Source organism: Podarcis muralis, chromosome 5 (assembly GCF_964188315.1).
Source record: "Podarcis muralis chromosome 5, rPodMur119.hap1.1, whole genome shotgun sequence".
Lineage (NCBI taxonomy): Eukaryota > Metazoa > Chordata > Lepidosauria > Squamata > Lacertidae > Podarcis > Podarcis muralis.
In genome coordinates this window covers 79,188,214-79,204,002 of record NC_135659.1, presented here as the reverse complement: position 1 = coordinate 79,204,002, position 15,789 = coordinate 79,188,214, and the positions used below count along the sequence as shown (strand labels likewise).

The 15,789-nt window shown below is 46.9% G+C and overlaps 1 protein-coding gene across 4 annotated transcripts in view; it reads right to left on the bottom strand.

Moving 5' to 3' along the window:
• KCNS1 (potassium voltage-gated channel modifier subfamily S member 1) overlaps positions 1 to 15,789 on the bottom strand; it is a 47,898-nt gene that overhangs the window by 20,934 nt on the left and 11,175 nt on the right. For all 4 annotated transcript variants that reach the window (XR_013393010.1, XR_013393011.1, XM_077929257.1 and 1 more), the window contains one exon: positions 5,239 to 6,231. Coding sequence is in view for 2 of the 4 variants with exons in the window: in XM_077929257.1 (XP_077785383.1) it covers positions 5,239 to 6,204 (966 nt within the window). In the remaining 2 variants the exon portion in view is untranslated. The remainder of the gene's footprint in view (positions 1 to 5,238; positions 6,232 to 15,789) is intronic.

Here is a 15,789-nt window from a genome sequence, read left to right as displayed (position 1 = left end):
GCTGATGGACTATGCCGAGATGGCAAAGCTGACTGGAAAACTCAGAAACGAAGAGGATAGAAACTTTATAAAAGAATGGGGAAATTTATAAGTTACCTAGGAGACCACTGTAAGCAGATGGAAACAAGAGCAGGATTTTGACTCACTTGTGGTGTAAAAAAATACTACGGACAATATGGTTTGATATAAAAATTGGAGTGCAGTGGTACCTTGGGTTAAATACGCTTCAGGCTACATACGCTTCAGGTTACAGACACTTCAGGTTACAGACTCCACTAACCCAGAAATAGTGCTTCAGGTTAAGAACTTTGCTTCAGGATGAGAACAGAAATCGTGCTCCGGCGGCATGGCAGCACCAGCAGGCCCCATTAGCTAAAGTGGTGCTTCAGGTTAAGAACAGTTTCAGGTTAAGAACGGACCTCCAGAATGAATTAAGTACTTAACCCGAGGTACCACTGTATGCACGAATATGAAGTTGCAGATCCTTAAAATGAGACCCCATGGAGGAAATGGGGGGAAGTCTCGCAATTTGTAAAATCTCTCTATACAGATATGTTTTTACTAATTTGTGTTTATTGGTGTTTTGTATTTGTAAAACCAATAAAAATGATTTTTTTAAAAAAAGCCTGGTTTAGAGGAGACTGAGAGGCGATTTGATAGCCATCTTCAAATATCGCAAGGGCATCACATGGAAGATGGAGCAAGCTTGTTTCCTCCTGCTCCAGAGGGTAAGACTAGAACCAATGGCTTCAAGTTACAAGGAAGGAGATTCTGACTGAACATCAGGAAGAACTTTCTGACAGTAAGAGCTGTTTGACAGTGGAACAGATTCTCTAGGGAGGTTGTGGACTCTCCTTCATTGGAGGTTTTTAAGCAGAGGTTGGATGGCCATGTGTCATGGATGCTTTAGATGAGAGTCCTGCATTGCATGGGGTTGGACTAGATAAGTTTGACATCAATACCAGGAAAGGTCTTGGAACAGATACTTCAACCGTCGGGTCTGCAAGGACTTAAAAAAGAATGCTGTGATTACTAAGACCCAGCCTGGGTTTCTCAAAAACAAGTTATGCCAGACAAATCTCATTTCTTTTTTTGACAGTGTTATAAGCTTGGTGGATCGGGGGGAACTCTGTGAACACAGTGTCTCTTGATTTCAGGAAGGCTTTTGGCAAAGTTCCCCATGATATTCTTGCAAGGAAGCTGGTAAAATGTGGGTTGAACGAAGTAACTGTTAGGTATATTTGTAGCTGGTTGACTGACTGAAACCCAATGAGTACTCATTAACAGTTCCTCATCACCCTGGGAAAAAATGACAAGCGGGGTGGCCACAGGGTTCTGTCCTGGGCCCATTGTTCTTCAACGTCTTTATAAACAACTTGGATGAAGGAATTGAAGGGGTGCTCATCAAATCTGCAGATGACACCAAACTGGGAGGGGTAGCTAATGCTGCAGAAGACAGAATCAGGATTCGAAATGACCTTAGCAGCTAATGCTATTCTACACTGCATCAACAGAAATAGTGTGTCTGGATCAAGGGAAGTAACAGTACCACTCTATTCTGCCTTGGTCAGACCACACCTGGAATACTTTGTCCAATTCTGGGGAGAGACCACAATTTAAGAAGGACGTTGACAAGCTGGAATGTGTGCAGAAGAGGGCAACCAAGATGATCAAAGGTCTGGATGCTGGCAAACCCATAAGGACCCTTCAGCTGTGTAAAATTCTGCAGCAAATTCACTACATAATATATAGCATGCTCTTCACTAAGTACTATCTTAGGACCAGCTGGAGGATTGCCTTACCCCATATATATTGACCTACTCAATCACTTCAGTCTGCGAATTGGCACTTTTACAAGTGCCACATAATGTTCCTTCCTGATCCTTCAGTGTGGCAGCACCTAAGCTTTGGAACTCCCTGCCCACTTATATTTACCGGACACCTTCACTGTACTGCTTTAAGCACCGCCTAAAAACTTTTTGGTGTAAGCAAGCACACCCAGATACCCAATTTGACATATATTTTCATATGTAATCCTATTTTACAATGCATGTTGCTAAAAGAGCTTACTTCATACATTTTGTGGGGGAGGAATAAGTAAACTTGTTTTTAGCATATGATTGTATTGGTCATTTTAATGGATATTTTATGCAAACAGTTTAGAGGTTTCGATGATTAAGTGGTATAGATAAAGCCTGCTGAATAAATACATACATATCCCTTGGTCCTATGCTTGGTGAGGTCACTTTTGGGCCGCTCCCTGCAAGGCTGAAACTGAACGATTCATCTTCTTGCAGATGGAGAGTCTTGCCTGTTCTCATTACAATACGGGAGGCCTTTTGAGAACAAGAGTAGAAAACCCTAGCAGAACCCACAGATAAACACCCGCTACACTACAGGAGATCCCATCTCTGCCACTTGCTCAGACAGCCAGTCATGCAGATGCAGCCAGCCAGCCTGAAAACTCCTTCTGGTGTCAGACAAATGCCAGCTCTTGCAGGTCAGCCTAAGGCTGGCTGGCAGGAGGACCACAAATTATAAAGAGCTATGCTCCACTGAGCAAGGAAAACATCCTAGGGTATCGCCTGGAAATTTCAAGGAGTTCGCAATTAGGCCAGATGGTTTAGGACAGCAGACATGGTATTTTTCCTCCTTTCCAAAATCCAAATTTTGCACCAGAGAAGTAAATGTCTGAACGTAAGGAACAGGATCAAGAAAAAATAATAATACAGTGGTGCCTCGCAAGACGAAATTAATTCGTTCCGCAAGTTTTTTCTTCTTGCGAGTTTTTCGTCTTGCGAAGCACGGTTTCCCATAGGAATGCATTGAAAATCAATCAATGCGTTCCTATGGAAACCGCCTTCAGACCAGGTCCAGGGACAGTCTGTCCCCCGACCTCTTCTGAAGGCTGGGGGGGGGGGCAAGGGCTTTTCTTCCCACCCCCAGCATTTTAAAAAACCCCGGGACAGCGGAGGACTTCTCCGCTGTCCCGGGGTGATTTAAAAGCCCCCGGGAAGGCAGGCAGGGGGGACAAAGACTTTTGCCCCCCGCCAGCCTTCAGAAGAGGTCCTGGACCTCTTCTGAAGGCCGGCGGGGGGCGAAAGTCTTTGCTCCCCCCCGCCTGCCTTCAAAAGCCGTCCGGGACAGCGGAGAAACGTGCTGCGTTTCTCCGCTCTCCCGGGAAAGCAGGCAGGGGGGAGCAAAGACTTTTGCCCCCCGCCGGCCTTCAGAAGAGGTCCAGGACCTCTTCTGAAGGCCGGCGGGGGGCAAAAGTCTTTGCTCCCCCCCGCCTGCCTTCAAAAGCCATCCGGGATAGAGGGAAGCGCTTCCCTGCTATCCCGGACTGCTTTTAAAATGCTGGCGGTGGGGAGCAAAGCCTTTCGGCCCCCGCCGGCCTTCCTGGACCTCTTCTGAAGGCCGGAGGGGGGGAAAGGCTTTGCTTCCCACTGCCAGCATTTAAAAGAGGTCCCCGGAGATTTCCCTATGGGCTTTCTTCTTGCGAAGCAAGCCCATAGGGAAATTCATCTTGCGAAGCAACTCGCAAACGGAAAACCCTTTCGTCTTGCGGGTTTTCCGTCTTGCGAGGCATTTGTCTTGCGGGGCACCACTGTACTTGGATATGTGTTACTTAGTTCAAAGGCTTTGAAACCACCTCTGCGAAACATCAGGAGGCTTTGCAGGACACAGAAGCCCAGCCTTGTCTATTTACACTTATTTATCTAACAGACTTACTAGCCACATTTTGAAATGCAGTATTTTGCTAAGGCAGCATATGGTAACTGATAAAAACAGTTATAAAACACATTCAGAGCATTAAAACAGTAAAAGCGACAGATGAGCAGCACACAGGAAGCACACAATCTATTCCCAACTAAAAGATGTGGGGATTTCTTATGGGGTGGAGTTCCATAAGTTTGGGGCTGCCACTGAAAAGTTTCTGACTCCTAGCCTAGCCTTCCTGACTGACATACAAGCAAGGTCTCGCCAGTTGCTTTTAGTGCTCTGGCAGTTTCATATAGGTACCTGGAAGCCTTTTAAGCAACTGGGCCTCCAATTGTTCAAAGTGGGACGTGGGTCTAAACCACTGAGCCTCTTGGGCTTGCCAATCAGAAGGTCAGCGGTTCGAATCCACGCAACAGGGTGAGCTCCCATTTCTCTGTCCCAGCTCCTGCCAACCTAGCAGTTTTAAAGCATACCAGTGCAAGTAGATAAATAAGTACCACTGTAACAGGAAGGTAAATGGCGTTTCCATGCACTCTGGCTTCCATCACAGTGTTCCATTGCACCAGAAACAGCTTAGTCATGCTGGCCACATGACCTGGAAAGCTGTCTGTAGACAAACGCCAGCACCCTCAGCCTGAAGCGAGATGAGTGCTGCACCCTATAGCTGGCTTTGACTGGACTTAACCGTCCAGGGGTCCTTTACCTTATCTTTACTTTTTACCTGTTTAGAGTTTTAAAGGTCAGGACCAACACTTGGGATGGGATTTGACTAACCAGGCCCGTCAACAGAAGCCCTGAAAAAGGACTTCCTCCCCCCCCCAATAATATTTATTATTTTTCATACAAAAACATAACAAAAGAGAGAGTAAACAATAATAAGAGGAAAAAATAAAACAAAAAGAAAAAAGAATATGAAACATAAAATACATCAAATCACCACATAAACTAAAACTTAATTAATTAATTAAAATCCATCTTCATAAACATATTACTTGACTTCCTCTAATCTCTTCCATCTGAATTTCTTAGTAACTATATATAGCAGTTTCCAATATCACTATTTCATAAAACCATATCACAGTCATAATCATATTTCCTAAATTTTCTTATTGTACATTTTCTTATTTACTTATTTAATCCTAATTTAGTCCTAGGCCTAATTAATTCTTTCAAGTGGTTACATATCTTTAACCTGGAAAAGGACTCTCACCTGTTCATTGCAGCTTTCCCCTCGCTCCTTCTCCATGTGCTGTGCTAGGGGTGGAGTCCGAAGAATTTCAGAACAGCTCATGGGCAGAGAAAGGAGCGGTTTATCTATGATGACCATGGAGAGAAAGATAACCCTCCCCACACACACCACTTTCCCAGTAAAATGCCATTGTGCCCATTAATTCTTCAAGGAAAACATAGAACAAGATATGCATCTGCATACTATGAATTGAAACCAATGTCCAGTTTGGGCCCCGAGAACCTTCAACATCCCAGGAAGCCAAAGCCACTCCATGACAGGCTTACCTTCAAGGTGGCTCCTAAGGACCTCAGGCCCGTCGAATGCCTCGCCAGCTTCAGCACCCGGAATATCCTCATGAGGCGAAACACCTGCACCACCTTGCTCACGTTGCCCAGCTCTGAGTCGCTCCCTGCGGTCACTTCCACCAGAAGGCTGAAGTAGAAAGGCAGTACTGAGACTATGTCAATCAGGTTCAAGGGGTGCTTGAAGAACTTCCTCAATTTTGGCGCCAGCAGCAAACGGGCTGTCACTTCAAAGGTGAACCAGGAGATGCAAAAGTACTCCAGGTTCTCCAGCACCGTGTCGTCCTTCAGGATGCCTTCCTCGTCGGGCTCCTGGTACTCCGGCAAGCTGTGGATACACATGCTCGCGATGGAGGCCAACACAACGCTGATGGACACAAAGCTGAAGAGCTTGCTTGGGATGGAGTAGCCCGGGTTCTCCATGGTGAGCCAGAGGCGCTTGCGCACATTACCGCAGCGCAGGGTGCTGTAGCGAAGCAGGTCGTGGTTGAAATCCGAGATCTCATCCGGAGACATGTCCACACTGCTGACCTCGCTTTCTTCATCCCAGTTGTGGTGGCGGCTCTCCAGCTTCCGCTCATGGTAGCGGTAGCTGCAGCAGGAGTCCAGGAAGAATTCGTTGATGCCCCAGTACTCAATCTCTTGGCAAAAGGAGAAGACGCACAGCTCGTCCATCACATGCAGCTTGCCCGTCTGGTAGAAGTGGAGCACATAAAGGAAGAAGCCAGGGTTGCGGTCAAAGTAGAATTCCCGGGCACTCACGTCATAGTCGTCACACAGCTGCAAGATGGACTCTTCCGAGTCGCAGGAGAGCAAGCGCCCAAGGCGAGTGTCGGGGAACTTGGAGAGGGCACTCGAGCTCAGCCTTCTTCTCAGGCCCCCAACGTTGATGTTGATGACCTCATCCTCAAAATTGGGATCCCAATAGTTTAAGGTCTTGTTGACCATGATCAGCAGAGCTGGGGCTAATTTGGCCTGTAAACAAGACAGTCAGAGAGAGATAGAGATTTTATATGAGACACTGAGTTTCTGCTGGAGTACAGCAGTAATCTAAAGCATATTTTGTAGTGAGTTAGAATACCCCATGCCTTGTTTGTTTTAGCAATTTGCCCTAGGTCAAGGGAGGAGAACCGGTTGCACTCCGACGACCACTGACTTTAGGCAAGTCAGTTTGTGAAATTCATTAAAAACCTGTTTCACCTTTGTCTTCCCTCCTTGATTCTTACTCTTATTAGTTAGTTTAAACATAACTGTCCCATTCCTTGGGGTAGGAATGATTGATGTTCTCCACTTTGTTCACGTAAAACATGAGCCCTCTCAGTGTCTTCGTGGATATACAGTGTGTACTGGGGGTGTTGGCACATGCCCACTGTCCCTGCCCCCAGAGTGGCCATGCATGCCAGGCACCCACTCCACCCCTATCTTTCCATATCAAACTAGATGTGCTTAGAAGCCTCCTTCACACCTTCCTGGTCAATGCAAGAAGGTTCAGGGTGCAGCGGACAGAGACAGGAAAGTTGACAGCAGGGTCCCCTCACCTTATACACTTTGGATGGAAGTCAATGGTGCACTCTTCCAATTATTCCATCTGCTCATGCCTTGCAGGTTGCCAGATGGAACGATCCCACCCTCATCCCCTGCACGCTGTTCTGTGAGTTCTCCTGACTTCCCCAAACCAATCTTGAGGGGGGAGGCAGTGGGAAGAAAGGAGAGGAGAGAGGAGAGGGAGCCCTGTTGTGCAACCAGAAGTTCTTGAGCAGGGCTTCCATTGACAGAGCTTCAGGTCCACATACATTCTTCTGAATGCATGAATAAGACAATAGTCTAGCTCAGGGGTCTGCAACCCGCGGCTCCGGAGCCGCATGTGGCTCTTTTACACCTTTGCCGCGGCTCCGGGGCGGATACTAGCGAGGGGAGGAGGCGCATTGTGCGCCCCGACACTCCCCACTGTGGCGGGCGCTGTACTGGCTGTGACGTCGCATGGGGGTGGTGCGTGCGTTAGTCACACACCGTCCCGACGTCACCTTCCCGCCCGCTGTCAGATCAGACATTAAGGTAAGAAACAATATATGCAGTGTTATATTTGTTTTAAATGTCGCAATGGTTTTGCGGCTCCCAGTTTTCCCCCCCTTCGGAAACGGGTCCAAGTGGCTCTTTTTGTCTTAAAGGTTGCAGACCCCTGGTCTAGCTATTACAAACATATAAATAATGCCTTCCAATTCATTGGCAGACACCTTGCAAACCATAAGAAGAAGAGTATCATGTCCAACTCCAGCTTATTGTGTCCTATTTGCTCTATCTTACCCCTTATCTTTAACCAATAGTCTCTTGCTTTGGACAATTTCTCCACACACAGATATAGTTTCTGCCAGCCTTTCAACATTTCCAACGTACCTTGGTAAATGTACCGCATTATTTGGCAATGTGTCATCATTTCAATACCATTCTCTTGCTAATTCATTTAAGGAGAGAAATAAATTACTCTTGGGCACAGGTACTCACAGCAGGTATCGAACAGTAAGGAAATGCCTAAGTCATGTTTCCATTCCATCATCTATTGCTTAACTTGTTCTTCCTCACACACACAAAAACACCTAAAATGATTTTATAAATCTTTGACAGAATGTGTGTTGCATTTTCAATCTGATGGCGTTTTCCCCTCTCCTGAAAATCAGTACATTCCTGCAACTGGGATCCATTTCAATATAGTTTCTAAGGGAAACTACTTCACTCAGTGCATAATGTTTTTAACAAACTGCATTGAGATAACAAAATGTCACGGTCGAGTGGTGGTTATCCTGCATTTTCCACTGTGGTTTTCTGTTCACCGGGGGAAAGGGCTGCAGGTCAGTGGTAGAGCATCTACTTTTCATGGAGAAGGTCCCAGGTCTAGTCTCTGGTATCTCTGGGAATGCCCCATCTGAAATTCTGGAGAGCCTCTTCCAATCAGTGTAGATAATGCAAACCAAGATGGACCAATGGTCCAACAGCTCCCTCCCATGTCACTCTTCTTACTGTGAAAAGTCGGGGTTGTTGTTGTTGGGGAGAGCAGACTTCTGGCCCCAGAGTGCTATTTAGTCATTGCTATTTATTGCGATGTGGGACACGGGTGGCGCTGTGAGTTAAACCACAGAGCCTAGGGCTTGCCGATCAGAAGGTCGGCAGTTCGAATCCCCGCGACGGGGTGAGCTCCCGTTGCTCAGTCCCTGCTCCTGCCAACCTAGCAGTTCAAAAGCACGCCAAAGGGCAAGTAGATAAATAGGGACCGCGCCGGCGGGAAGGTAAACAGTGTTTCCATGTGCTGCTCTGGTTCACCAGAAGCGGCTTAGTCATTCTGGCCACATGACTTGGAAGCTGTCTGTGGACAAACGCTGGCTCCCTCGGCCTATAGAGCGAGATGAGTGCGCAACCCTAGGGTCAGTCACGACTGCACCTAATGGTCAGGGGTCCCTTTAAAGGTAAAGGTACCCCTGCCCGTACGGGCCAGTCTTGCCAGACTCTGGGGTTGTGCGCCCATCTCACTCAAGAGGCCGGGGGCCAGCGCTGTCTGAAGACACTTCCGGGTCACGTGGCCAGCGTGACAAAGCTGCATCTGGCGGGCCAGCGCAGCACACGGCCGACCTTTCGATCGGCAAGCCCTAGGCGCTGAGGCTTTAACCCACAGCGCCACCCGCGTCCCCTTTACCTTTACCTTATTTATTGTGATGAACCCTCATGCACTATTATCAGTTCTAAGATGCCCTCTTGTTGCACTAAGATCAATGAGAGAAATGTGCAAAAGTGTGGCAGTCTGGAAGCATCTCAACTATTCAAACCAAGATGAATAATCCGTTTCTATGGTACGTGCACCATTCATCTGTATGCCCAAACCAGATAACCTCGCCCAAGAGAGGGGAGGCTGTGTAACGCACCAACAACTATAGCTTTGAACATGTACTGAATTTCTCGTGGATGGAAACAGTCTGTAGCTCACATCACCCAACACATTGTCTTTGTCATCAGGCAGCACTAACTCAAACAGGTTCCGATAAGCAAGTCAAAACTGAGCCTTCTCATCCGTCAAACTCCAGCTCCGTATTCAAAATAGCAGCTCCTAAACTGAGCAAAGTACAAGCAATTTTGTCTGCAAAGGAGGTGGCAAAACTCGACGCAGCAGGCAAAGGATGACTCACCCGCAAAGTAAGCGGCAACCCAGAATCACCTCACCATAAGCTGCGCTGAGCCACCCCTCCAGATGGTATTTTGCACAGTCGAGGGGAGCAGAGAAGAAAACATTCCTTCTGTGATGCCACCCATCTTTTGGAGAACATCTACAGGCTCAGCACAAGATGAGCGCTGACTGGGACAGCCATTTCTCCCCCTCCCCACCACCACTGACTCAGCTTTTATGTGAAGAAAAGAGGTATCTGCCTACATAGCAAGAAGGAGAACTATTTACACCATTGCTCACCTTCATCCTAATGACAACCTGACTCATCCAGAGACCAGACAATGCAAGGAAACCTGGTCCCCCAAATTCCACAATATGCACATTCTAGCTTGCTTCTCACAGCATGCAGAATTCTCAAGGCACGTAGCATTAGCAAGTAACAACACTGTGACAGCTGCAGGGCAGAATGGTCTGTAAGTTGTTTTAAAAAGGTAAAGGTACCCCTGCCTGTACGGGCCAGTCTTGACAGACTCTGGGGTTGTGCGCCCATCTCACTCAAGAGGCCGGGGGCCAGCGCTGTCCGGAGACACCTCCGGGTCATGTGGCCAGCGTGACAAAGCTGCATCTGGCGAGCCAGCGCAGCACACGGAAACGCCGTTTACCTTCCCGCCAGTAAGCGGTCCCTATTTATCTACTTGCACCCGGGGGTGCTTTCGAACTGCTAGGTTGGCAGGCGCTGGGACCGAGCAGCGGGAGCGCACCCCACCGCGGGGCTTCGAACCGCCGACCTTTCGATCGGCAAGCCCTAGGCGCTGAGGCTTTTACCCACAGCGCCACCCACGTCCCTAATGTAAGTTGTTTTAAACTGTTTTTAATACTGTGTTTTAATGTGATAGCCTGCCTTGGGACCCCAGGGCAAAAAGCAGGTAATAAGTTAGAAATAACAGCAACAACAACAACAACAACAGTGGTGAGCAGAGTCAAAGTAAATGTACACATATCTCGTTCAATTCCATCCATGCACAAAACCCATTCAAACACAAACACACAAACTCCCTGCAGCAAGTACAGAAATAGATTGAGCAGGCAAAGAGTAAGTTACTAGCGCAGATCACAACAATATCAAAATTCAATATCAAAATCAGTTAAACCAGTTCACAATCAGAAGCACAGGGTAGGATACATATATACACACTTATACAAATACAGTGGTACCTCTGGATGCAAACGGGATCCGTTCCAGAGCCCCGTTCACATCCAGAGGTGAATGCAACCCGTGTGCACGGGTCGCGATTCGCCGCTTCTGTACATGCGCGTGACGTCATTTTGACCATCTGCGCATGCACAAGCGGTGAAACCCGGAAGTAACACACTCCGTTACTTCCGGGTCACCGCAGCGCGCAACCCAAAAATACTTATCCCGAAGCTACTTCAACCCGAGGTATGATTGTATCCACACATACATATATGAGATATGTGAAAAGGCTATTGTAAAGAGGTGTAATTTTGGCATACAACCATAGGCTTCTCCTGGGCTGTTTCTGCCTCCCCAAACTTCCAAGGGTGGTAGAATTACCTAGAGAGCCCCCCTCTGTTAAAGACCCAAGAGGGTTTCTGGGAAGAAGGTGGTCTTTCGAATATTTTTAAATTCTGGGCTGTCATCTGGAATAAAGTTACTGTATTAGAAGCTGTTCCAAATTCTTCTTTCAACTCCTTGGACAGAAGAGTACCCCTGAAAGGACTAAAGGTAAAAACCAAAATACAACAGAGAAAATCAGTATCTACTGTTAATGTCCTGAATTAATTACAGAAAAGAACTTGCACTAGATTTGTTGGGGTTGTTCCCAGTTCTATTAAAAAAAAAACCACAACCCTCTGCTTCTTCCAGTTTTCTCCACTTGCTCAGAGGATGAAAGTTCCAACTCCTACAGCAGACCTGCCCAAACTCATGAAAATGCTGCCTTTTCAACAACTGTTATGTTGTTGGAAAGGGGTCATAGTTCAGTAACAGAATACGTACTTTCCATAGAGAAGGTTCTTGGATCAACCCTGGGTACTTCCAGCTAAAAGGAGAAGGGAGAAGGTAAAGTGAAAGACATTGGCCTGAGACCCTGTGTAGGAAACTACATTATACGCAGCCAGATCACTGGTTCATCTAACTCAGTACTGTCTACACTGACTGGTAGCAGCTCCCCAAGGTTTCGGGCACGGCACGCTTCCAGCCCTAACTGGAGGTGCTGAAGACTGAACCCGAGACTCTACATGCCAAGCAAATTATCTTCCACTGAGCTACAGCCCTTCATCTAAGGAGAGACAGTGTCACTGAGAGTAAACTGCGCTGAACTAAATGAAGAGAAAGTCTTAAGTTGGTGTAAGGTCATTTCTTCAGTTGTGTTGCTATTTTCTCAGAGAAGCTGTCTGCATGTGACCAAAAAGAAAAAAGAAAAAGAAAAGATTCCAACCACAGCAATTTAACTAGGGAAAAGCAGCTAGGATAGCTCCACAGTCCTTCTAGTCTGGACATGGGTGGCACTGCAGTCTAAACAACCAAGCCTCTTAGGCTTGCTGATCGGAAGGTCAGCGGTTTGAATCCCCGCAATGGAGTGAGCTCCCGTTGCTCTATCCCAGCTTCTGCCAACCTAGCAGTTTGAAAGCACACCAGTGCAAGTAGATAAATAGGTACCACTGCGGCAGGAACGTAAACGGCATTTCTGTGTGCTCTGCTTTCCATCACGGTGTTCTGTTGCAGCAGAAGCGGTTCAGTCATGCTGGCCACATGACCTGGAAAGCTGTCTGTGGACAAATGCCGACTCCCTCAGTCTGAAAGCGAGATGAGCACCACAACCCCATAGTTGCTTTTGACTGGACTTAACCGTCCAGGGGTCCTTTACCTTTCCAGTCTGGTGAAATGCACTGATTGTTCCCTAGGCAGGATACTGCACTGCAGGCTCACTTCAAGGATGGGCTAAGAAATCCAGCCGGGACAATGTTGCAACACTATTCTGGGCCAAGAATCTGGCTGATCTCTCATTCACTCTCAAATGCAAACTGCAATAAAAAGTTGCAGTGATTCCTAACCCTTAAAAGGTCTGTCCAGAGCAACAGCCAGCTATGGATGCAAGGTGAAAGGAGCTCAAGCAGCTCCTGTCTCTCTCCTTCCCATTATTTCGTTTTTCTTTTCAATTTGCCCCAATTAACTAAGCATGCTCAGTTCTCATTGGGCTGTGTTTTTTTTGGGGGGTGGGGTGGGGGGTGTCCCCCCCCCGCATTAGACTTGCTTTCTGTTCTTTAAGAGTGCACTCCAAACATGCCAATACCACCCTCTCACCTCACAGAGGGTTACAGATAGGTAGCCGTGTTGGTCTGCCATAGTCAAAACAAAAAAAATTCCTTCCAGTAGGAAGGTGAAAATGGCTTTGTCATGGAATTTCAGAAATAGACTGGAAAGAGAAGCTGCTGAATTGCAACTCATTACCAAACTTAAAACCATGGAGAGACCTGGTCTGAACAAAAACATTGGATTCTTATCTCATTATACATGACAAAGCCATTTTTCACCTTCTCACCCCTTGCTTTTTCCTGTAAGACCTATTGCAGTCATTTAGAGTCGTCAACAGGCTCATCACAGCTACCTGCCAATCACCCATTCCCACCACCCTTCTGAGTAATACCCCTCCCCACCTTCTCACTATATAGAAGGATTTGGCAACTTCTGTTTCAGTGTATCTGAAGAAGTGTGCATGCACACGAAAGCTCATACCAAGAACTAACTTAGTTGGTCTTTAAGGTGCTACTGGAAGGATTTTTTTTTGTTTTGACCTCACAGAGGGTTTGCCAAATCTGTGGCAAACTGGTATCTGAACACATGCTAGTAACACACATTGGGTAGAGAACTGGCCCTGGCTGTGGCTCCTGGTGAGAGTACACTAATGAAGATTTTGTTGTTTAGTCATTTAGTCGTGTCCGACTCTTTGTGACCCCATGGACCAGAGCACGCCAGGCACTCCTGTCTTCCACTGCCTCCCACAGGTTGGTCAAACTCATGCTGGTAGCTTCGAGAACACTGTTCCACCATCTCGTCCTCTGTCGTCCCCTTCTCCTTGTGCCCTCCATCTTTCCCAACATCAGGGTCTTTTCCAGGGAGTCTTCTCTTCTCATGAGGTGGCCAAAGTATTGGAGCCTCAGCTTCAGGATCTGTCCTTCCAGTTAGCACCCAGGGCTGATTTCCTTAAGAATGGATAGGTTTGATCTTCTTGCAGTCCATGGGACTCTCAAGAGACTCCTCTAGCACCATAATTAAAAAGCATCAATTCTTCGACGATCAGCCTTCTTTATGGTCCAGCTCTCACTTCTATACATCACTACTGGGAAAACCATAACTTTAACTATACAGATTTTTGTCAGCAAGATGATGTCTCTGCTTTTTAAGATGCTGTCTAGGTTTGTCATCACTTTTCTCCCAAGAAGCAGGCGTCTCTTAATTTCGTGACTGCTGTCACCATCTGCAGTGATTATGGAGCCCAAGAAGGGAAAATTTCTCACTGCCTCCATTTCTTCCCCGTCTATTTGCCAGGAGGTGATGGGACCAGTTGCCATGATCTTCGTTTTTTTGATGTTGAGCTTCAGACCATATTTTGCGCTCTCCTCTTTCACCCTCATTAAAAGGTTCTTTAATTCCTCCTCACTTTCTGCCATCAAAGTTGTGTCATCTGCATATCTGAGGTTGTTGATATTTCTTCCGGCAATCTTAATTCTGGTTTGGGATTCATCCAGTCCAGGCTTTCACATGATGTATTCTGCATATAAGTTAAATAAACAGGGAGACAATATACAGCCCCATCGTACTCCATTCCAGTGCAAAAGGGTTTAAAAAAAGGATAACTGTCATTGCAGTAGGGGAGCAAGGAGGCTCGCCTCCAAATATATATATATATATGTATTTGCAAGGCTGCTCCGGTATGTGCTAATTTTTGGAAGCACCCACAGCCAAAGCACATGCATTTGTTTTATTCTTTATTCAATGGGCCTTACTCCCAAGAAAGCATCCACAGGACTGAAGCCCAGTTTAGATTGTGAAGTGTGTGTAAATAATAATAGTAATAATAATAATAATAATTTATTTATACCCCGCCCATCTGGCTGGGTTTCCCCAGCCACTCTGGGTGGCTTCAAATAAAACACTATACAATAACCTATTAGACATTAAAAGCTTCCCTAAACAGGGCTGCCTTCAGATGTCTTCTAAAAGTTTGGTAGTTATTTTTCTCTTTGACATCTGGTGGGAGGGCGTTCCACAGGGCGGGCGCCACTACTGAGAAGGCCCTCTGCCTGGTTCCCTGTAACTTGGCTTCTCGCAGCGAGGGAACCGCCAGAAGGCCCTCGGTGCTGGACCTCAGTATACACAAGGAAGTCTTCCTTCTTCCTAACAAATGTCTGCTTGTGTGGCCAAAAATGGGAGGTTTCCACTGCTGATTTCCTCAAAAATCAATGATACCCTTTTAAAAAAATGCAGCAGTGGTAGGAGCCCAGGAAGGGTCAAAGTTCAGTGGTAGAGAGCATCTAGTTTTCATGTTTCACTAGGTCTGAAACCCTGGATTATCCTGAGCTAGATGGATCAGATGTCTGACTTGGTACAAAGGCGGTTTCCTATGAGGAGATCCACGAGTTTGTTTAGTATGGGAAGACTCTCCCTGCTCAAAAATTCCTTCAGACATCCAGTTTAATATTGCTCAGCTCAGTGGCTTCAAACCAACGCTGCTGATACTTTTGTGATGCAGCGCTTCTGCCCCAGCAACCCACCAACTCTGTGTGAAGGGCACTGGCTGAGATCAAGAAATCTCTGTTAATTATTAAGCATCTGAGAAGGGAGCCCCTCTCCTTCAGCTGGGAAGAGAGCAGTGGCATTATCATGGCTGCGCAACTGAATTTTCCAAAAGGTACATTCCCGCTGTGACTTATGCAGCTTCGCTGGAACTGCTCCCCATCAAGTTAGACAACAGTGTCACAAAGAGCTACGAAAACAAAGTGGCCAGCAAAGGGGTTAATCCATCATTAGCACCTTCCTTACTAAAGAGAAGGGACGCGGGTGGCGCTGTGGTCTAAACCACAGAGCCTAGGGCTTGCCGATCAGAAGGTTGGTGGTTCGAATCCCTGCAACGGGGTGAGCTCCCAGCTCCTGCCCACCTAGCAGTTCGAAAGGACGCCAAAGTGCAAGTAGATAAATAGGTACCTCTCTGGCAGGAAGGTAAACGGCATTTCCGTGTGCTGCTCTGGTTCGCCAGAAGTGGCTTACTGTAGTCATGCTGGCCACATGACCCAGAAGCTGTCTGCGGACAAATGCTGGCTCCCTCAGATGAGCACAGCAACCCCAGAGTCGTCCTTGA